At 42.3% G+C, this 14,638-nt stretch overlaps 2 protein-coding genes across 3 annotated transcripts; both read right to left on the bottom strand.

Annotated features, from left to right (window-relative positions):
• Positions 1 to 8,008: 8,008 nt before the first annotated feature.
• On the bottom strand, positions 8,009 to 13,822 carry LOC135464859 (galactoside 2-alpha-L-fucosyltransferase SEC1-like). Of its 2 annotated transcripts, XM_064742428.1 has the most exons (3): positions 13,252 to 13,822; positions 11,889 to 11,967; positions 8,009 to 9,314 (listed from the first exon to the last, which is right to left on the bottom strand). In XM_064742428.1, the coding sequence occupies exons 2-3, from the start codon at positions 11,920 to 11,922 to the stop codon at positions 8,374 to 8,376; spliced, it is 975 nt and encodes a 324-aa protein (XP_064598498.1). In that variant the 5' UTR covers positions 11,923 to 11,967; positions 13,252 to 13,822; the 3' UTR covers positions 8,009 to 8,373. The 2 variants fall into 2 exon arrangements, with proteins under 2 accessions (XP_064598498.1, XP_064598497.1); XM_064742427.1 differs by lacking the exon at positions 13,252 to 13,822 and having other exon boundaries at positions 11,889 to 12,526.
• LOC135464888 (prostatic spermine-binding protein-like) lies at positions 12,762 to 13,067 on the bottom strand. The gene has a single exon (XM_064742457.1). The coding sequence runs from the start codon at positions 13,065 to 13,067 to the stop codon at positions 12,762 to 12,764; it is 306 nt and encodes a 101-aa protein (XP_064598527.1).
• Positions 13,823 to 14,638: the final 816 nt, after the last annotated feature.

Below are 14,638 nucleotides of genomic sequence, written 5' to 3'. Positions count from 1 at the left end.
ACTGGAAACAACTGTTACTGTGTATGTACAATAACGCTTAAGTACACGTGTCTACAACCTGGTCCCTGACTTGCATTGTTTTACAATGTGTTTGAATATTAAATGTGATGATAATTAATAGAGCATTTTAAAGTAAAAGAAAGCTAATATATGAAGTAAGATTCATCATACAGACAACTGAAAACTATCCGAAAATAATACGTTTATTTATTTTTTTCAAATTTTTTAAAGAGTGTTGAAGGGCATTCAAATATCTGATTACAATGGTGGAAATCATGAGTCCTATAGACGGAATCTAGGAACTGATGTTCATCAGAAGGAAGGAATTTTTGGGAACATTATTTCAGTAATCCTTTAAAAACAGTTATTCCAACATTCAGTGTTGGAGTTGTATGATTAGAGTTGTAAAAACTTCCTGTGACGTCAGAGTTGTAAAAACTTCCCGTGACGTCAGAGTTCCTAAACTCTGATAGTATGACTCATAAAGCCTACCTTAGAATTCAAATATTTGAACGCCCTTAACTCTCTTCACAAAAATCTAAAAAAAAAAAATGAAAAAAAAAAATAAATAGGTGAAGGTATATTTATGCATAATTTTACGTGGTGAATTTAGTGATGCCTTTTTCGATTTTTAGAGGTCTTTCCGTGAAGTAATTCTGAACCAGTAACGTCTAATATGACTAATTAACATTGCAGCATATATTTTCTGATAATTCTACGAGAAGGGTTTTAGTTTTTACTGTTTAAGCCTTTAAATGAACAATTAGGATAAAATCCTAACTGACTGGTAAAACTGACAAGCTGCCGTATTTCACCATTCACTTGTGACTATTAGCCAACAACATCACACTATGGCTGTCGTCGCTGCTGTTTTTATATCATATATAGTCCCATTCATGTATTCTGCGTTAAAACGAAGTTTTAATAATTCATCTTTGGACATCATTTTTGGTGTATAACAGTTCAGTAAATATATAATTAAATCTATATACTCTCTACAAACGACTGTGTACCACAGATACACACAACTGTGACAAAATTGAACACGTACGCTATTGTGTATTACAGGTACATAACTTGTGTACTACGGACACACAGTTCGTGTATACACAAGAACAAAAACGTATATTGGTGGTACAAACTGTTGTGTACGTACCTCTAGTACACACAAGTGTGGATGTTCAATTTTGTTACAGATGTGTGTACCTGTGGTACACAGTTGTTTTTAAAAAGTTGTTATTGTGAAATTCCCTGTACACGCAAATGCACGCTGGATGCTTGTATGTACGGTTTGAAAGCTTTTGTAATTGACTCTGCATGGTCACAGCAGATCTAATACACACCCTCAAAGGGTATCTTCCGCTAAACCCCTTGTACCTGAGGTATACGGATTGCACTTCCGCTGATCTGTCAGTCTCGATTACGGATTAATTCGTTTTATCAGGAACGGGTTCTTTCGTTATTACGGACGGGTTATAAACCGACGCAAATGCTGTCCGTCACACCCCAGGGAATGGATTTAACGGGAGATGGTTTGAGGGTAGTTGACCAAGCAGGTTCTCATGCTCGAATCCAGCTCATGCCATGCGATTTAGTTAGTTTTTCGTTAACATCATACTCACGAATTCGCCACACCTACGATGGCGCTCACTATGATGGGTGGAGGAATCCGTGGCGGTAAATGACCGCGACCTTTAGCAAGTAACCAACGAATTTTCCCACATGTGACGTAAAGATATGTACACCATACTTGTGCGGAAAGACAAGTGATATTCAATGAACGATAGACTGCATTGTCGACGGCTAAATTATTCTCACCAAGGAACCACGGTAAAAACGGGGGAATGTACTAATCCATTGACCAAGGCCCGATTTGAGCGAGTGAATGAGTGCTTAGGGTTTAACGTCGTACATAACAATTTTTCAGTCATATGACGACGAAAAGAGAGTCCTTAGAGTACGTGTAATGTGAGTCCTTGTTGCAGGATGGATTTCCACGCCTCTTTTATCTAGTGCTGCTTCAATGAGAGCAATTAAGTAACCCCACCCGAGCCTAGCTGATATACCAGCTGATACGAGTTAACCAGCCGTTGCGTTTCATCTTAATGCGGAACGCCAAGCGAGAACGGTCTTAGGTGTGACCCGACCAAGGACTGGCCCTGGATTTACCGCCATCGAAGCGGTCGCTCTATATATCTGTCCAGGCCGGATTTGAACCCATAACGCATCAAGACATATCTGATCAGGTAAATGACAAATGGTAGTAATTTTGTCCTTACTTGTATATTTATACACAGACCTATAGTACAAATATTAATTGTTATATAGCCGGCTGAGATTCTGCTCTATAACCACAGCAATGATTTTATAAGTGAAGTATATTGGTCTATTGATAACATATTCAAGACCGCGGACATCCGGGCATTTGCCGTTTTACTCGCGCCAACACGCACACTCGCTTACACACGGCGGTGAAAACATTGAATGACATATGGAGTCAAGGCAAAGATCTGTTTTGGGGATTCATAAGTCGAAAGCCAGGTTTTGTTGAGGTTCACAATTTATATATGCTGGACACATTGTTTTGTTGTCTTAAATACAATAATTTCTGGTTATTATCAGCCGTACTTCTCTAAATATCACCCAGTGTTTTTCCCTCACCTTCCCATTTTATGTTTCACCTCGTCGTCTGATTGCCGCTGACGCTTACGGGCGAAGTGCCCGGATGTCCTTGGTCTCTTTGCACCGCTTTAATTTCATTGTATGTTAAATGTGATGACTACACAGCATTTTGAGTATTTCTGAACGAGTAACGTCTAATAAATTGCAATTAATATCACAGCATTTTTTTCCCTTCTGCCTAATTCTGCTACAGGGCATGTAAATTGCCACTATGAACAGTTAGAATAAAACTCTGACTGAGGTAAATTGACAAGAGACCGTATTTCACCGGTTACGTGTGACTATTTGCCAGCTATCGCACCGTCGTCGCTTCTCTAATTTTACCGTCTATGCTGTCCGTCTTTAATTATATCGAATATGACGTCACGGATCGTATACATGCAGGTCACAGTAACCCGCCATAGCTGAAGAATGTGTAGCGCCGATCGCGCTAAAGATCGCGCTGAAGATCGAACCATCTGATCTAATTGATCTGATATTCAGAGATTAACTCCCGCGGAAGGAGAGGCAATCAATCTCTGCTTTGTTCCTTTCAATATAGGCCTAATTTTAAAGAGATCGATTAGTATATTAGTGACACGAGTAAACGAAACACAAATCATTTACAGGCATTGGGCATTCAAAGTAAGACTTGAGGATACTATATGAGTTACAGCGGTTACAAATATTAGGCTTCATGTGTTTGATATAAACCTGTTTGATATAAATGTAAGTTTTGTGTATAAACGTGTTTGATATAAACCCACGTGTTGTATATAAACGAGTTGTCTATAAACGTATTTGCTCTAAACATGTTTGATATAAACGCTGGTGTTGTATATAAATGAGTTGTATATAAACCTTTTTACTCTAAACATATTTGATGTAAACGCTGGTGTTGTATATAAATGAGTTGTATATAAACGAGTTTGCTCTAAATACGTTTGATATAAACGCTGGTGTTGTATATAAATGAGTTGTATATAAACGAGTTTGCTCTAAATACGTTTGATATAAACGCTGGTGTTGTATATAAATGAGTTGTATATAAACGAGTTTGCTCTAAATACGTTTGATATAAACGCTGGTGTTGTATATAAATGAGTTGTATATAAACGAGTGTGACCAGACAACTGTAAATAAGTTGATTGTTTTCCATATTTATGTGTAATGAAAGTTCTCGTGTCACAATATGTTTTCCACTTATCACTGTCTCTGTACGTTTTGTACTGCTTGAATATAGGCCCGTTGTATGTTATTGATGGGTTTGTGTCATTTCCTGTGTTGCCTCCCTTACATTTATGGTGTCAGAAGTGGGATGGCAGCACACTCTATAAACAGTGACTGGTCCATTGGCAATGTACTACAGCCCTAGTCCTGAGCTTTGACAAATCCTTCCGAAACCAGATTTAGAAGAATCTGATAGTGAAACGAATGACTAATAAGCAAAACATCCTGTAACAGTGTGTGGCTGTGCCTAGACACAGGTGACGGGCTCCTTGACTCTGAATGACAGTTCTGCTCATTTTGTCTTTCAAGACTCTGAGGTGGCCCTGAGGGGTTGCTCCTGCCAAAGAACTGTTGCGAATCTTATCAGCAGATATATCCTTTCGGAATGTTTCTTATGATTTGGTTGACGCAGCAGCATGTTGTTACATGTAGTTTACATGCATTGATCTCTGTCTGATATCTCACTCTCTCTCACACCTGTTGCATGTTAGTATCTTTACCATCAGTCAAAAGAGATATTGAATTTGATGTAATAAAAGCAGAAGTGGAAGCACTTACCAGGGTGAGAGATGAAAGTGGAGCTACGATTGAAGAGATTGGACGACAACAAGAAGGACAAGAAACAGCAAGCAATTATTAATGATCGTTACATACTGGCTAAATATTCTGGGTCGGAAGCTGCTGATGAATAGATTGAGGACGCTGAACGTATTCTAAGAGCAGAAGGATTGCTTGGGCGTGAGGCCTTTGATTTCTTGGTATTTCACCTAGAGGGTGCCGCAAAAGCCGAACTAAAATGCAGAACCTGCCGTGACAGTGTTGACCTGTTCAAAGCTCTAGGAGAAGTTTTTGAGGAGAGACAGAACAAGTCCGCACTCCTCAGACAGTTCTTTGATCGTCGGCAGGAAGCAGGAGAGACAATCTCACAATATTCACATGCGTTGGTGGAGTTGTTTCACAGGCTATATCGTGTTGCACCGGAACCTGTGATGGATATGGACAACATGCTTCGTGACCAGTTCATAGAGAGGGTGTATTCGTCAAGTCTGTGATGGGAGCTGAAGAAAGCTGAAGCGAACCGGACGCTCGGGAGCTGGCAATGAGGTTCATGTCTGATTTTGAGGGAACTGAGAAACCAAAGCCAAAAAAGCTGCGGACATGGGAGCTACTGTGGATTGTACTGAAGCTCAAACTGAAGTCAGCTGTTTGACAGAAGTAGTCAAGCAACAAAACGAACTATTGAAGACCTTAGTGAAACAGCAGGAAGCTCTTACAAAACATCTTCAGGATCAGAAAACTTGGTTTGAGGAACAGGTTAGAGCAAAGAAAACAAGTGGTAAGGGCAGATGCAATTACTGCGGGAAATATGGACACTACCAAGCTGAGTGTAGGTCCTATAAAAAGGATCATCCAAATACTGTTGAACAGAGTCCTTTAAATTAGAATGCCCCGTGGTTGAGAGTGCGACGACAGGGCGCATGCCGAAAGTCCCTCAGACTGGTTGGAAAACATTGTAGGGGAGAGCCCTACAAAGACAGTCAATATTACCGGTGTTCCAGTTAGCTCCTTGTTGGACTCTGGATCCATGGAGTCTATCGTCACTGAAAGATTTTACCGCACTAGAGGACAGGGTGAAGCTACAGGAAGGTAAAACCTCTCTTCGGCTCAAGGAAGCCAATGGAACCTACATCCTCAACACAGGCTATATAAAAGTAGATGTAGAAGTGGACGGTATTCGGATAGAAAACAGAGGGATACTGATAGCCAAAGATGACAAAACAGATCGTTGAATTCTTGCGCCTACTATTATTGGAACTAATATTCTTCGACACTTACCTGGGTACTCCAAGCTTTTTCCAGAAACTGAGGAGAGGGCTGGTTTTGTCCGAACTGCTGATAAAGAAAACGTTCGTGTTCCTGCTTAGTCCCAATGTGATGTACGAGTCGTTGCCAAGGCATAAGGCCCGTGCGCGCTAGTGGAGACATTGTCTTCAAGACTTCCAGGAAATATCCTGCTTATGAGAACACTGGTTAATGCTATCAGTGGGAACTTTTTTGTTCGAGTTGTAAACCCTGGGGAAGCGGAAGTCTGGTTGGCACCTAAGACACGGGTTGGTGTGATTTCAACAGCACAGACAGAGACTGGTGACATTCAGATGGACGTAACTGTAGATCACATTTCTGTGGAGCAGTACTATGCTACAACCTGATCAACTCCTGCCAGGGTTGAATTTGGACGACTTCCCTGCAACACCGGCAGAGAGGTCTCGCGCTGAAGACCTCTTTAGGCAATACAGCTCTGTATTTGCGTCCGGACCAGATGATTTGGGCAGAACAGATGCTATAAAGCATTCCGCACACACACGACAGATGACACTCCAGTGAGACTACCGTACAGAAAAATACCGTCTACTCCATTGGACGAAGTGAAAGCTCATCTGAAGGACATGCTGAGGAAAGGAATCATTCGAACGAGTGCCAGCGAGTACTCTAGTCCCATCGTTCTCGTCAGGAAGAAATCTGGGTAGCTTCGTATCTGTGTAGACTACAGGCTTCTGGACGCGAAGACCAGGAAGGACTCTCACCCCCTACCTCGTATTGAAGAATCGATGGATGCACTCGTTGGGTCTCAATGGTTCTCAACGATAGACCTCCAATCTCCCCATCATCAAGTGGAAGTTAAGGATCCGAAGCTACCAGTGGATATCCTGTGTAGGAACAACTTTTCCGAGGATGACGGTGGACCTGACGACTGGGTGGCCGTGCATCAAAGTCGACTCAGAGAGGCTTACAAGTTGGCAATAGAAGATCTACCGCTGCCGCAGATAGCCGTAAAAGGTCCTACGACAAGAAAGCGAGAGACTTACCCTTAGCTCTGGGTACTCGGGTGTACCTGAGAAACCATGAGGTTCTCGGGCGGAATAAGATACAGGACTCGTGGGGCGAGAGAGTTTTTAAAATCACAGACAGACAGGGAACCATTGATGTGTACTTGTTAGAACCAGCGGATGCATTGGGGGAGACAAAGACAGTGAATCGTGTTGGAATTCGTTCACCCACAATTAACCCGGATCTCCAGCATCCGTGTCATGAATCTTCGGACAAGGAAGAGACAGTCTACAAAATGTTCCAACCGTACCCTCAACAAGTATCTCAGGAAACCTCAACTCGTGGTCAGTGGCTCACAGGTACCAGGTGATCCATTACGACGCTCCAGAAGAGCTACCGCTGGACAACACTCCAATTCTAACCAACTCCCGGAGTCAGCGGTTTGTCATTAGTTTGCTCGAGGACGATGCAAACAAAAGTAGGGGTTGATGTGACCAGATAAATGTAAAAAAGTTGATTGTTATTCATATTTGTGTGTACTTAAAGTTCTCGTGTCACGATATGTTTTCCACTTATCACTGTTTCTGCACGTTTTGTAATGTTTAAATATAGGCCCGTTGTATGTTATTGATGGGTTTGTGTCATTTCCTGTGTTGCCTCCCTTACACGTGTTTGATATAAACGTGTTTGATATAAACTCAAGTGTTGTATATAAACGTGTTTGATATAAACACACGTGTTTATAAAGCGGTTGATGTTCTAAAACTAGTACCCTGAGGGAAGGTGAGAATTATGATTGAAACTCCAGCTAGCTTACTTATATTCATTTATTTGAATGGCGTTTATGTAAGAATATTTCACTTATACGACGGCGGTCAGCATTATGGTGGGAGGAAACCAGGCAGAGCCCGGGGGAAACTCACGACCATCCACATGTTGCTGACAGTCCTTCCCACGTGCCACCGAAGAAAAAGCCAGCATAAACTGGACTTGAACTCATAGTGGCCGCATTGGTGAGAAGCTTTTGGATCATTGCGCCGAGCGGGCGTGCTCTCGGCCTCTCGGCCACGGAGGCCCCTGCTAAATTATAACACCAAGAGATTACATTATTAATCTGTACAGCTATCACGTCATATATGGATAGACTTTCGTTGTGCTAAATTCAGCCGCTGTTCCACGTAAACAAGTAATTAACAACATAACTCGTGTGGAAAATCTTTCTGGAAGAGTATGTTAAAAAATAGTATTTATTTATTTATTTTAATTGCTGGAGCTCAACGCTGTCCTCGAGAATTTTCATTAGTATGACAGCAGTCAGTTTTGCGGGCGGATGAAACAGCAGAGCCTGGAGTAAACCATAAATCTGCGCCAGGTACCTGAGAAACCACTTAAGTTAAGGCCCGACCGAAAAAAAGCGATTAAGAGCTAGATTCGAACTCTCGACCTCATTGCCCAAGGGTTTGACAGTCCAGTCAGCCAGCAGTTTAACCTTCTGAGCCACTGCATGAGCCCCTCAATATGCCCACATAGGCATACATGGCTGCTAGCTTTCGAAAAGCTGAAGTGTTTCTTTGCACGTGCACAATGAGATTCTTCACAGGTCATTAAACAAATGCTGAAGAAAGTTTTTCCTCTTAATGGATAACAACTGATTTACGTCATAGAAATCCAATGCGGAGGGAAGAAGTGTGTTTGTCGAGGATCACTGGCGGCGTTTTTCTCAAGCCATGACCCCGACCGGAAACTGTTACCATAGTACACAGTGGTACCGTTGCTAAGGAAAGCAGACCACCATCCGAACGTGCCAATCGTTATGATGTTGTGATCACAAAGGCTGAGTAAGGCCATGTCCACCTCGGCAGAATTCCGAGACACTATCACCGTGTCTCTGTCCTTGATGTTATCTTTGGTCCATTCTTCGTCGTCTGAGCAGACGATGAAAATCAGAGGTCTACGAAACTTCCTACGGAAGTAGTTCATGGCTTTGTCCAAGTATGCCTTCCCGGGAACTACGTAACCTACACTGATAGACTCAGCCGAGAGTTTGTCAGTTCTTCTGACGTGTACGCCAATCGCGATGACTTCATCGTGCGCGTCGTCGTTTTTGCGCACAAGACGTTTGCTTTGGGTTAGCAACTTCCTTGCCTTTTCAAGGGTCTGGTGATTGAACGTGAACTGAAGTCTAATGTCGTTCTCCACGTGCGAGAAATACTTCCACGACTGAAGATACCCATACAGCTGGACTCGGTCACTAGCCAGAAAGTCCATTGTCTCTTGATCGAATGCGCATGCGCGCTTTTCGGTGTGGATTCTATATCCGGAGCAAACATGCTCAGTACGCACAGCCTTTAAACCTGGAAAAACGCTCCACAATTTGTCACTTTTTGCCATACCAAACGCCATATGCTTGGCCTCAGCAATGCCATAAGACGACGCATATTGGAACATCAGATTTCCCAGCCCGCCCATGAATCTAACACAGATTTGACCACTCGGCGGTAACAACGTTTTTGAGCGATCGAACAACCAGCAGATGGAGATGAGTATGGTCACCATGCATGCGCAGAGTAGTGTGCACCACCATATTTGTCCACCTGTACAAAAAAAAGCCAAAGTAAAATAAAACCGAAACACTTCGTTTGCATTTCAAAGGAGATTGAAGTAAATGGTTAAGATATACTTAAAAAGAAAAAGAAAAAAATTAGATAGAAATCTATATAATCTAACCACTGGTGCAACGTGGATGTGGTTGTACGTGGTTGAAGTCTTGCGACAACTGATATTTTGCTATCGCGATCTAACGTGGTATATTGCTTTTCCTTTGTTCTGTACAGAGCTGGATGATGGGCCTTTACCATATGCGTTTGTCACTGCATTACATCAATAGTAAGGACCGGTTCCAAAGGTCGCAAATAAAACCCCCTCCGAGGTGCGTCATGTTGCCGCCGATGGTGTTATTTTGGGGTCTGTTTGCAGGCGTACTGGTTGTAGTTAGTGGGTCATGTTACGCAGTGGTGTAACGCCGGCTGCAGCAAACCGCTAGCGGCTGCAACATTCCGCTAGCCGGCTACAACATACCGCTCACCGGCTACAACATACCGCTCGTCTGCTACAACATACCGCTCGCCGGCTACAACATACCGCTCGTCGGTTACAACATACTGCTGGCCGGCTGCAACAGGACTCCCAGAAAGATGCTGTGGCGGCTGCACGAATGGCGAACATCATGTTACTTGTGGGCCTTATGTTTAATGTTACACGAGCTCACTGATTTTCCTTACCATTTATATAATAAATTTGTCAAATTCAAACTCAAAAATATATATCCCCTAACTTTCGCGTGGTACAATGCCATACCATCACAGGCAGCTTGCACTTTTCTCTACGACAAAAAATGAATCTAGCATGACTGCCGTTTTTTTAGCCGTGGTTAGTAGAAGTGAAGTCATCGCATTTTGTTACCCTGGTAAACACCAAGGGGTGGGAAGTAACACTGGCAAAGAAGATTTCAGTTCTACTCAAAACATACAAAGTTCTGATACATTTTAACTAGGTGTATCCAAACTAAAAGTGCAGAAATTAAAATTGCATCAACAACCGGAACTGTCTGTGTGACAGTATATCCCAACCAGTGCTCCTTCACTGTTCAGTTCGGGGGCAAATCTTCGACACAACTGCCCGAATTGCGCAAGTGTAACGTTGAGGTCGCTCTGACCTTGCCCTACACCAATGGTAAGGCTCCACCGTCCCGCACTATCTATAAACAGTAAGGATCTACCGTCCGGTGCTACATCAATAATAAGGCTTCACCGTCCCGAACTATATATCAATAGTAAGACGCCACCCGTGACCGTCGAACACAATATATCAATAGTAAGGCGCGACCGTCCCGCACTATGTATCAATAGTAAGGCTCCACCCGTCCCGCACTATATATCAACAGTAAGATGCGACCGTCCCGCACTATATATCAACAGTAAGATGCCACCGTCAGGCACTATATATCAATAGTAAGGCTCCACCCGTCCCGCGGTATATTAATAGTAAGGTGTCACCGTCCTGCGCTATTCGTATATATCAACAGTAAGGCTCCACCGCCCCGCAATATGTACAAATAGTATGGCGCCATCGTCCTGCACTATATATCAATGGTAAGACGCCATCATCCCGCACTATATACCAATTCAAGGCGCCACCGTCCCGCACCATATAACATTAGTAAGGCACCACCGTCCCGCACTATATCAATAGTAAAGCTCCACCGCCCAGCACTGTAAGTCAATAGTAAGGCTCCACTGTCCCGCACTATGTCAATAGTAAGGCTCCATCATCCTGCACTATATATCTCTAGTAAGGCTCCACTGTCCCGCACTATATATCAATAGTAAGACGCCACAGTCACTCTCTATATATTAATATCAAGGCTCCACCGTCCCGTACTATATACCGATTGTAAGGCTCCACCGTCAAGCACTATATTTCAATAGTGAGGCTCCACCGTCACACACTATATATCAATAGTAAGGCTCCACCGTCACACACTATATATCAATAGTAAGGCTCCACCGCCCAGCACTATATACCAATGGTAAGGCTCCACCGTCACGCACTATATATCAATAGTAAGGCTCCATCGCCCAGCACTATATACCAATGGTAAGGCTCCACCGTCACGCACTATATATCAATATTAAGGCTCCACTGTCACGCACTACATGTCGATAGCAAAGCTCCAACCGTCCCGGACTATATATGGATGGTAAGGCTCCAGCATCTTATACTATATACACAGTAAGGAACCTAGCTTATTTTACAATAGTCCTGAAATGAGCCGCCTCTTTCATGCTTCATACTACTCGACTCGGGCTTGAACCCGGGACTTGTTACTGGCGACCTCGAACTAGACTTTTCTGGCCTGTCTGGCAGTACGTGTCGTAGTGTATTAAGTGTATGTGAAAAGACAGATTCACCGTTTTATGCAGTGCCACCTACATAACATCATAAAATGACGTAATCTTGAAACTGATCATAAAGTAAACAGCTAAACGTTGAGCCCCCATTTTATTTCGGTGATTTAGTTAGCAATTCTTTTTAAGAACATTTTTTTCTCTTTTTTGCGATTTTTTTTCTGAACGATGTGGTACAGATATGAGGCCGGTCATACTAACGCCATTTCAGCTGGAATCCCCAGACCTTTGACATCACGAGATCTTCAATATACCTCTATTTAAGTCAAATCGTCCAATCCTGAAAATAATGACAATACATGCTGAGTAAAATTAGTCTGCACATTATATATCTCGATTTCCTTCAATATCAACACGACCGATTGGGCCTGATTGTTCCAAAGTAAATAACATAAGACGGGTGTTAGACCAGACTAATTGTATTAGAGACTGGTACTGAGTGTTAAGCCTGGCTTAACGTTAGCACACTTTTGAACAACTCCCCGTGATCACGAAGCGATCTTAGACTGGAAAAGACGTCTAAAAATCGAAGTAAGCATCACTGAGTAGACCACATAAAACTGAGCATGAGTATACTTTCATATGTTTCTTTATTCCATTTTTTGAAAAGAGTTAAAGGCGCTCAAACATTTGACTTCTAAGGTAGGTTTTATGGATCATAATATCAGAGGTTTGGAAGTTTATTCACCTCTAATCACGACACTGAATGTTGGAATAACTCTTTTCACCTATGAGTAAATGATTACTGAAATAATGCTCCCAAAAATTTCTTCCTGGAAAAAAGGTCATGTGACGTCAGAGCTCCTAGATACCGTCAGTATGGCTTATAAAGCCTACCATAGTTTCCAGATATTTGAATGCCTTTCAACACTCTCAAAAAAATCTTACAAAACAAATGAAAGTAGTTTTAAACATAGTTTTCGGTTGTCTCTATAATGAACTTGACTTCATAGTTTAGCTTTCTTTCACTTTAAGTCAAAATTTCTATCATCAAATTTGACATGTTCATTTCCATTATTTCAGCTGGAATTTGTTGTACAACAACTTACCCATAATTTTGACTTACGTCTAAGTTCATTTTGTGATCCCAGGACCTCGTCTCTGATGATTATCATCAGAATTATTATAAACATCTCCACCACCACCATCACCATCACCATTGTCGTCGTCATCGAACGCTTCACCTTCATCGTCAGCATCATTATCATCGTGTTCATCATCATCATCAAAACCCCCACCACCATTATCATCGTCGTCGTCCTCGTCATGGTCATCGTCGCCGTCGTCGTCGTCGTCAACATCATCATCATCATCACAAATATTGTCATTGACCTCATTATCACTTGGACTGTTATCATCCTTAATTATTCTCTTGATCATTGCAATCAAGATCTTAGAACGTTATATACTAAATAATACTCATCATCAGTCATCGCCATTACTTTTGACAATATATCGTCAGTATGAATTATTAATCACTTATTAATCAATCCTAGCTCACTGTTATATCAACTCAACATCAACAAACAAACAGCAATAATATCTTAATCATTGACATTCTTACCGCCTACGGTACGCAGCTTTATAGGGCACCATGCAATGAGGTATATTAGACAATGCACTGCTCTTTTCAGCAGTATTGATCAGTGTGTGCCACACATTCAGCTACGGATACCCTGTTATCTGTGGGGAGATAAATTATATGTATTTCTTCTCTATATATGTAACCAGATTCATATAGCTTGTAACCTATGTGATATACTGGCTCACTGTGTGAGGCTAAACGTTCTACTAAAGAGCAACCCTGCAGGTCATGCGGTGCCGAGGTAGTTAGCACGCCACCGCAGTGCAGTGACCCAGGAGCCTCTCACCAAACGGTCGCTGCGAGTCCATGTCCAGCTCATGCTGGCTTACTCTACGGCTGAACAGGGAGGGTCTTCCAACAAGCTCCGGATAGTCGTGGGTTTACCCTGGATTCTTCCGGGTTTCTTCCTGCCATAATGCTTGCCGCCATCGTATAAGTGAAATATTCTTGAGTACGGCGTAAAACACCAATCAAATAAATAAATAAACAAACCTGAACGTTATATTATATCAGTGACATATACATTCATGAAATCAATTTCCAAAATGAATAAATAAATAAATAAATTGATACACTGTCTGTGAAATGAGAATGAAAATGAAGCAATAACAGTTAAATAAATAACCGGATAACACGTGTCACTTATACCTGGAGATATAGGGGATGGAAAGTGGGCTACATAGCCTATATATGTCAGAAAGAGTCGCTGCTGCATACTGTAGTAACAGTAAAACTTTATTTAACAAAGATATAGTAGGCCCTACTGTTGTAGTCTGAAGTCTGATAGATCTTCACGACGGATTTGGTGAAACTGGCAAATCGCCTGACTTAAAGTCGCAACCAAACCAGCCAGCCGAAATCGACGAAATACAAGAGGGTTTAAGGCGAAATATTTATTTATTTATCTGAATGATGTTTTACGCGGTACTCAGCAATATTTTACTTATACGACGGCGGCCAGCATTATGGTGGGAGGAAACCGGGCAGAGGCGGGGGCTGCTGGCAGACCTTCCCACGTACGGCCGGATACGAAGCCAGCATGAGCTGGAATTGAACTCACAGCGATCGCATTGGTGAGAGGCTCCTGGATCATTACGCTGCGCTAGCGCGCTAACCAACTGAGCGACGGAGGCCCCCTTTAAGGCGAAATAAGATCCCACTAAACTATAAGGGTTTACCGAACGAAAACTGAGGCCAACGAGTGAACGCGTGCTCTGTTTCACAGTTATATGTAACTCTAAGTACGTGTAGGCCTACCTGTTCTAGAATTTTTTACCTGTACGATCCTGCGTCTCACTCGACCGACATTGCTACTGATGTCGTAGATCTGTGCTATGTCAAAGCATCCACACCACAAAGTACGACG

This window comes from Liolophura sinensis, chromosome 4 (genome assembly GCF_032854445.1).
Source record: "Liolophura sinensis isolate JHLJ2023 chromosome 4, CUHK_Ljap_v2, whole genome shotgun sequence".
Taxonomy (NCBI): Eukaryota; Metazoa; Mollusca; class Polyplacophora; order Chitonida; family Chitonidae; genus Liolophura; species Liolophura sinensis.
This window is presented reverse-complemented; position numbering and strand designations above follow the sequence as displayed.

Bases quoted from the DNA above. Each gene is read 5' to 3' on its own strand.
- LOC135464859 (XM_064742428.1), bottom strand. From the start codon at position 11,922: ATGTCAAAGGTCTGGGGATTCCAGCTGAAATGGC. The intron at 9,315-11,888 runs GTTAGTATGACC...TTTTTTGTACAG, and splicing joins GGGATTCCAGCTGAAATGGC to GTGGACAAATATGGTGGTGC.
- LOC135464888 (XM_064742457.1), bottom strand. From the start codon at position 13,067: ATGATCAAGAGAATAATTAAGGATGATAACAGTCCAAGTGATAATGAG.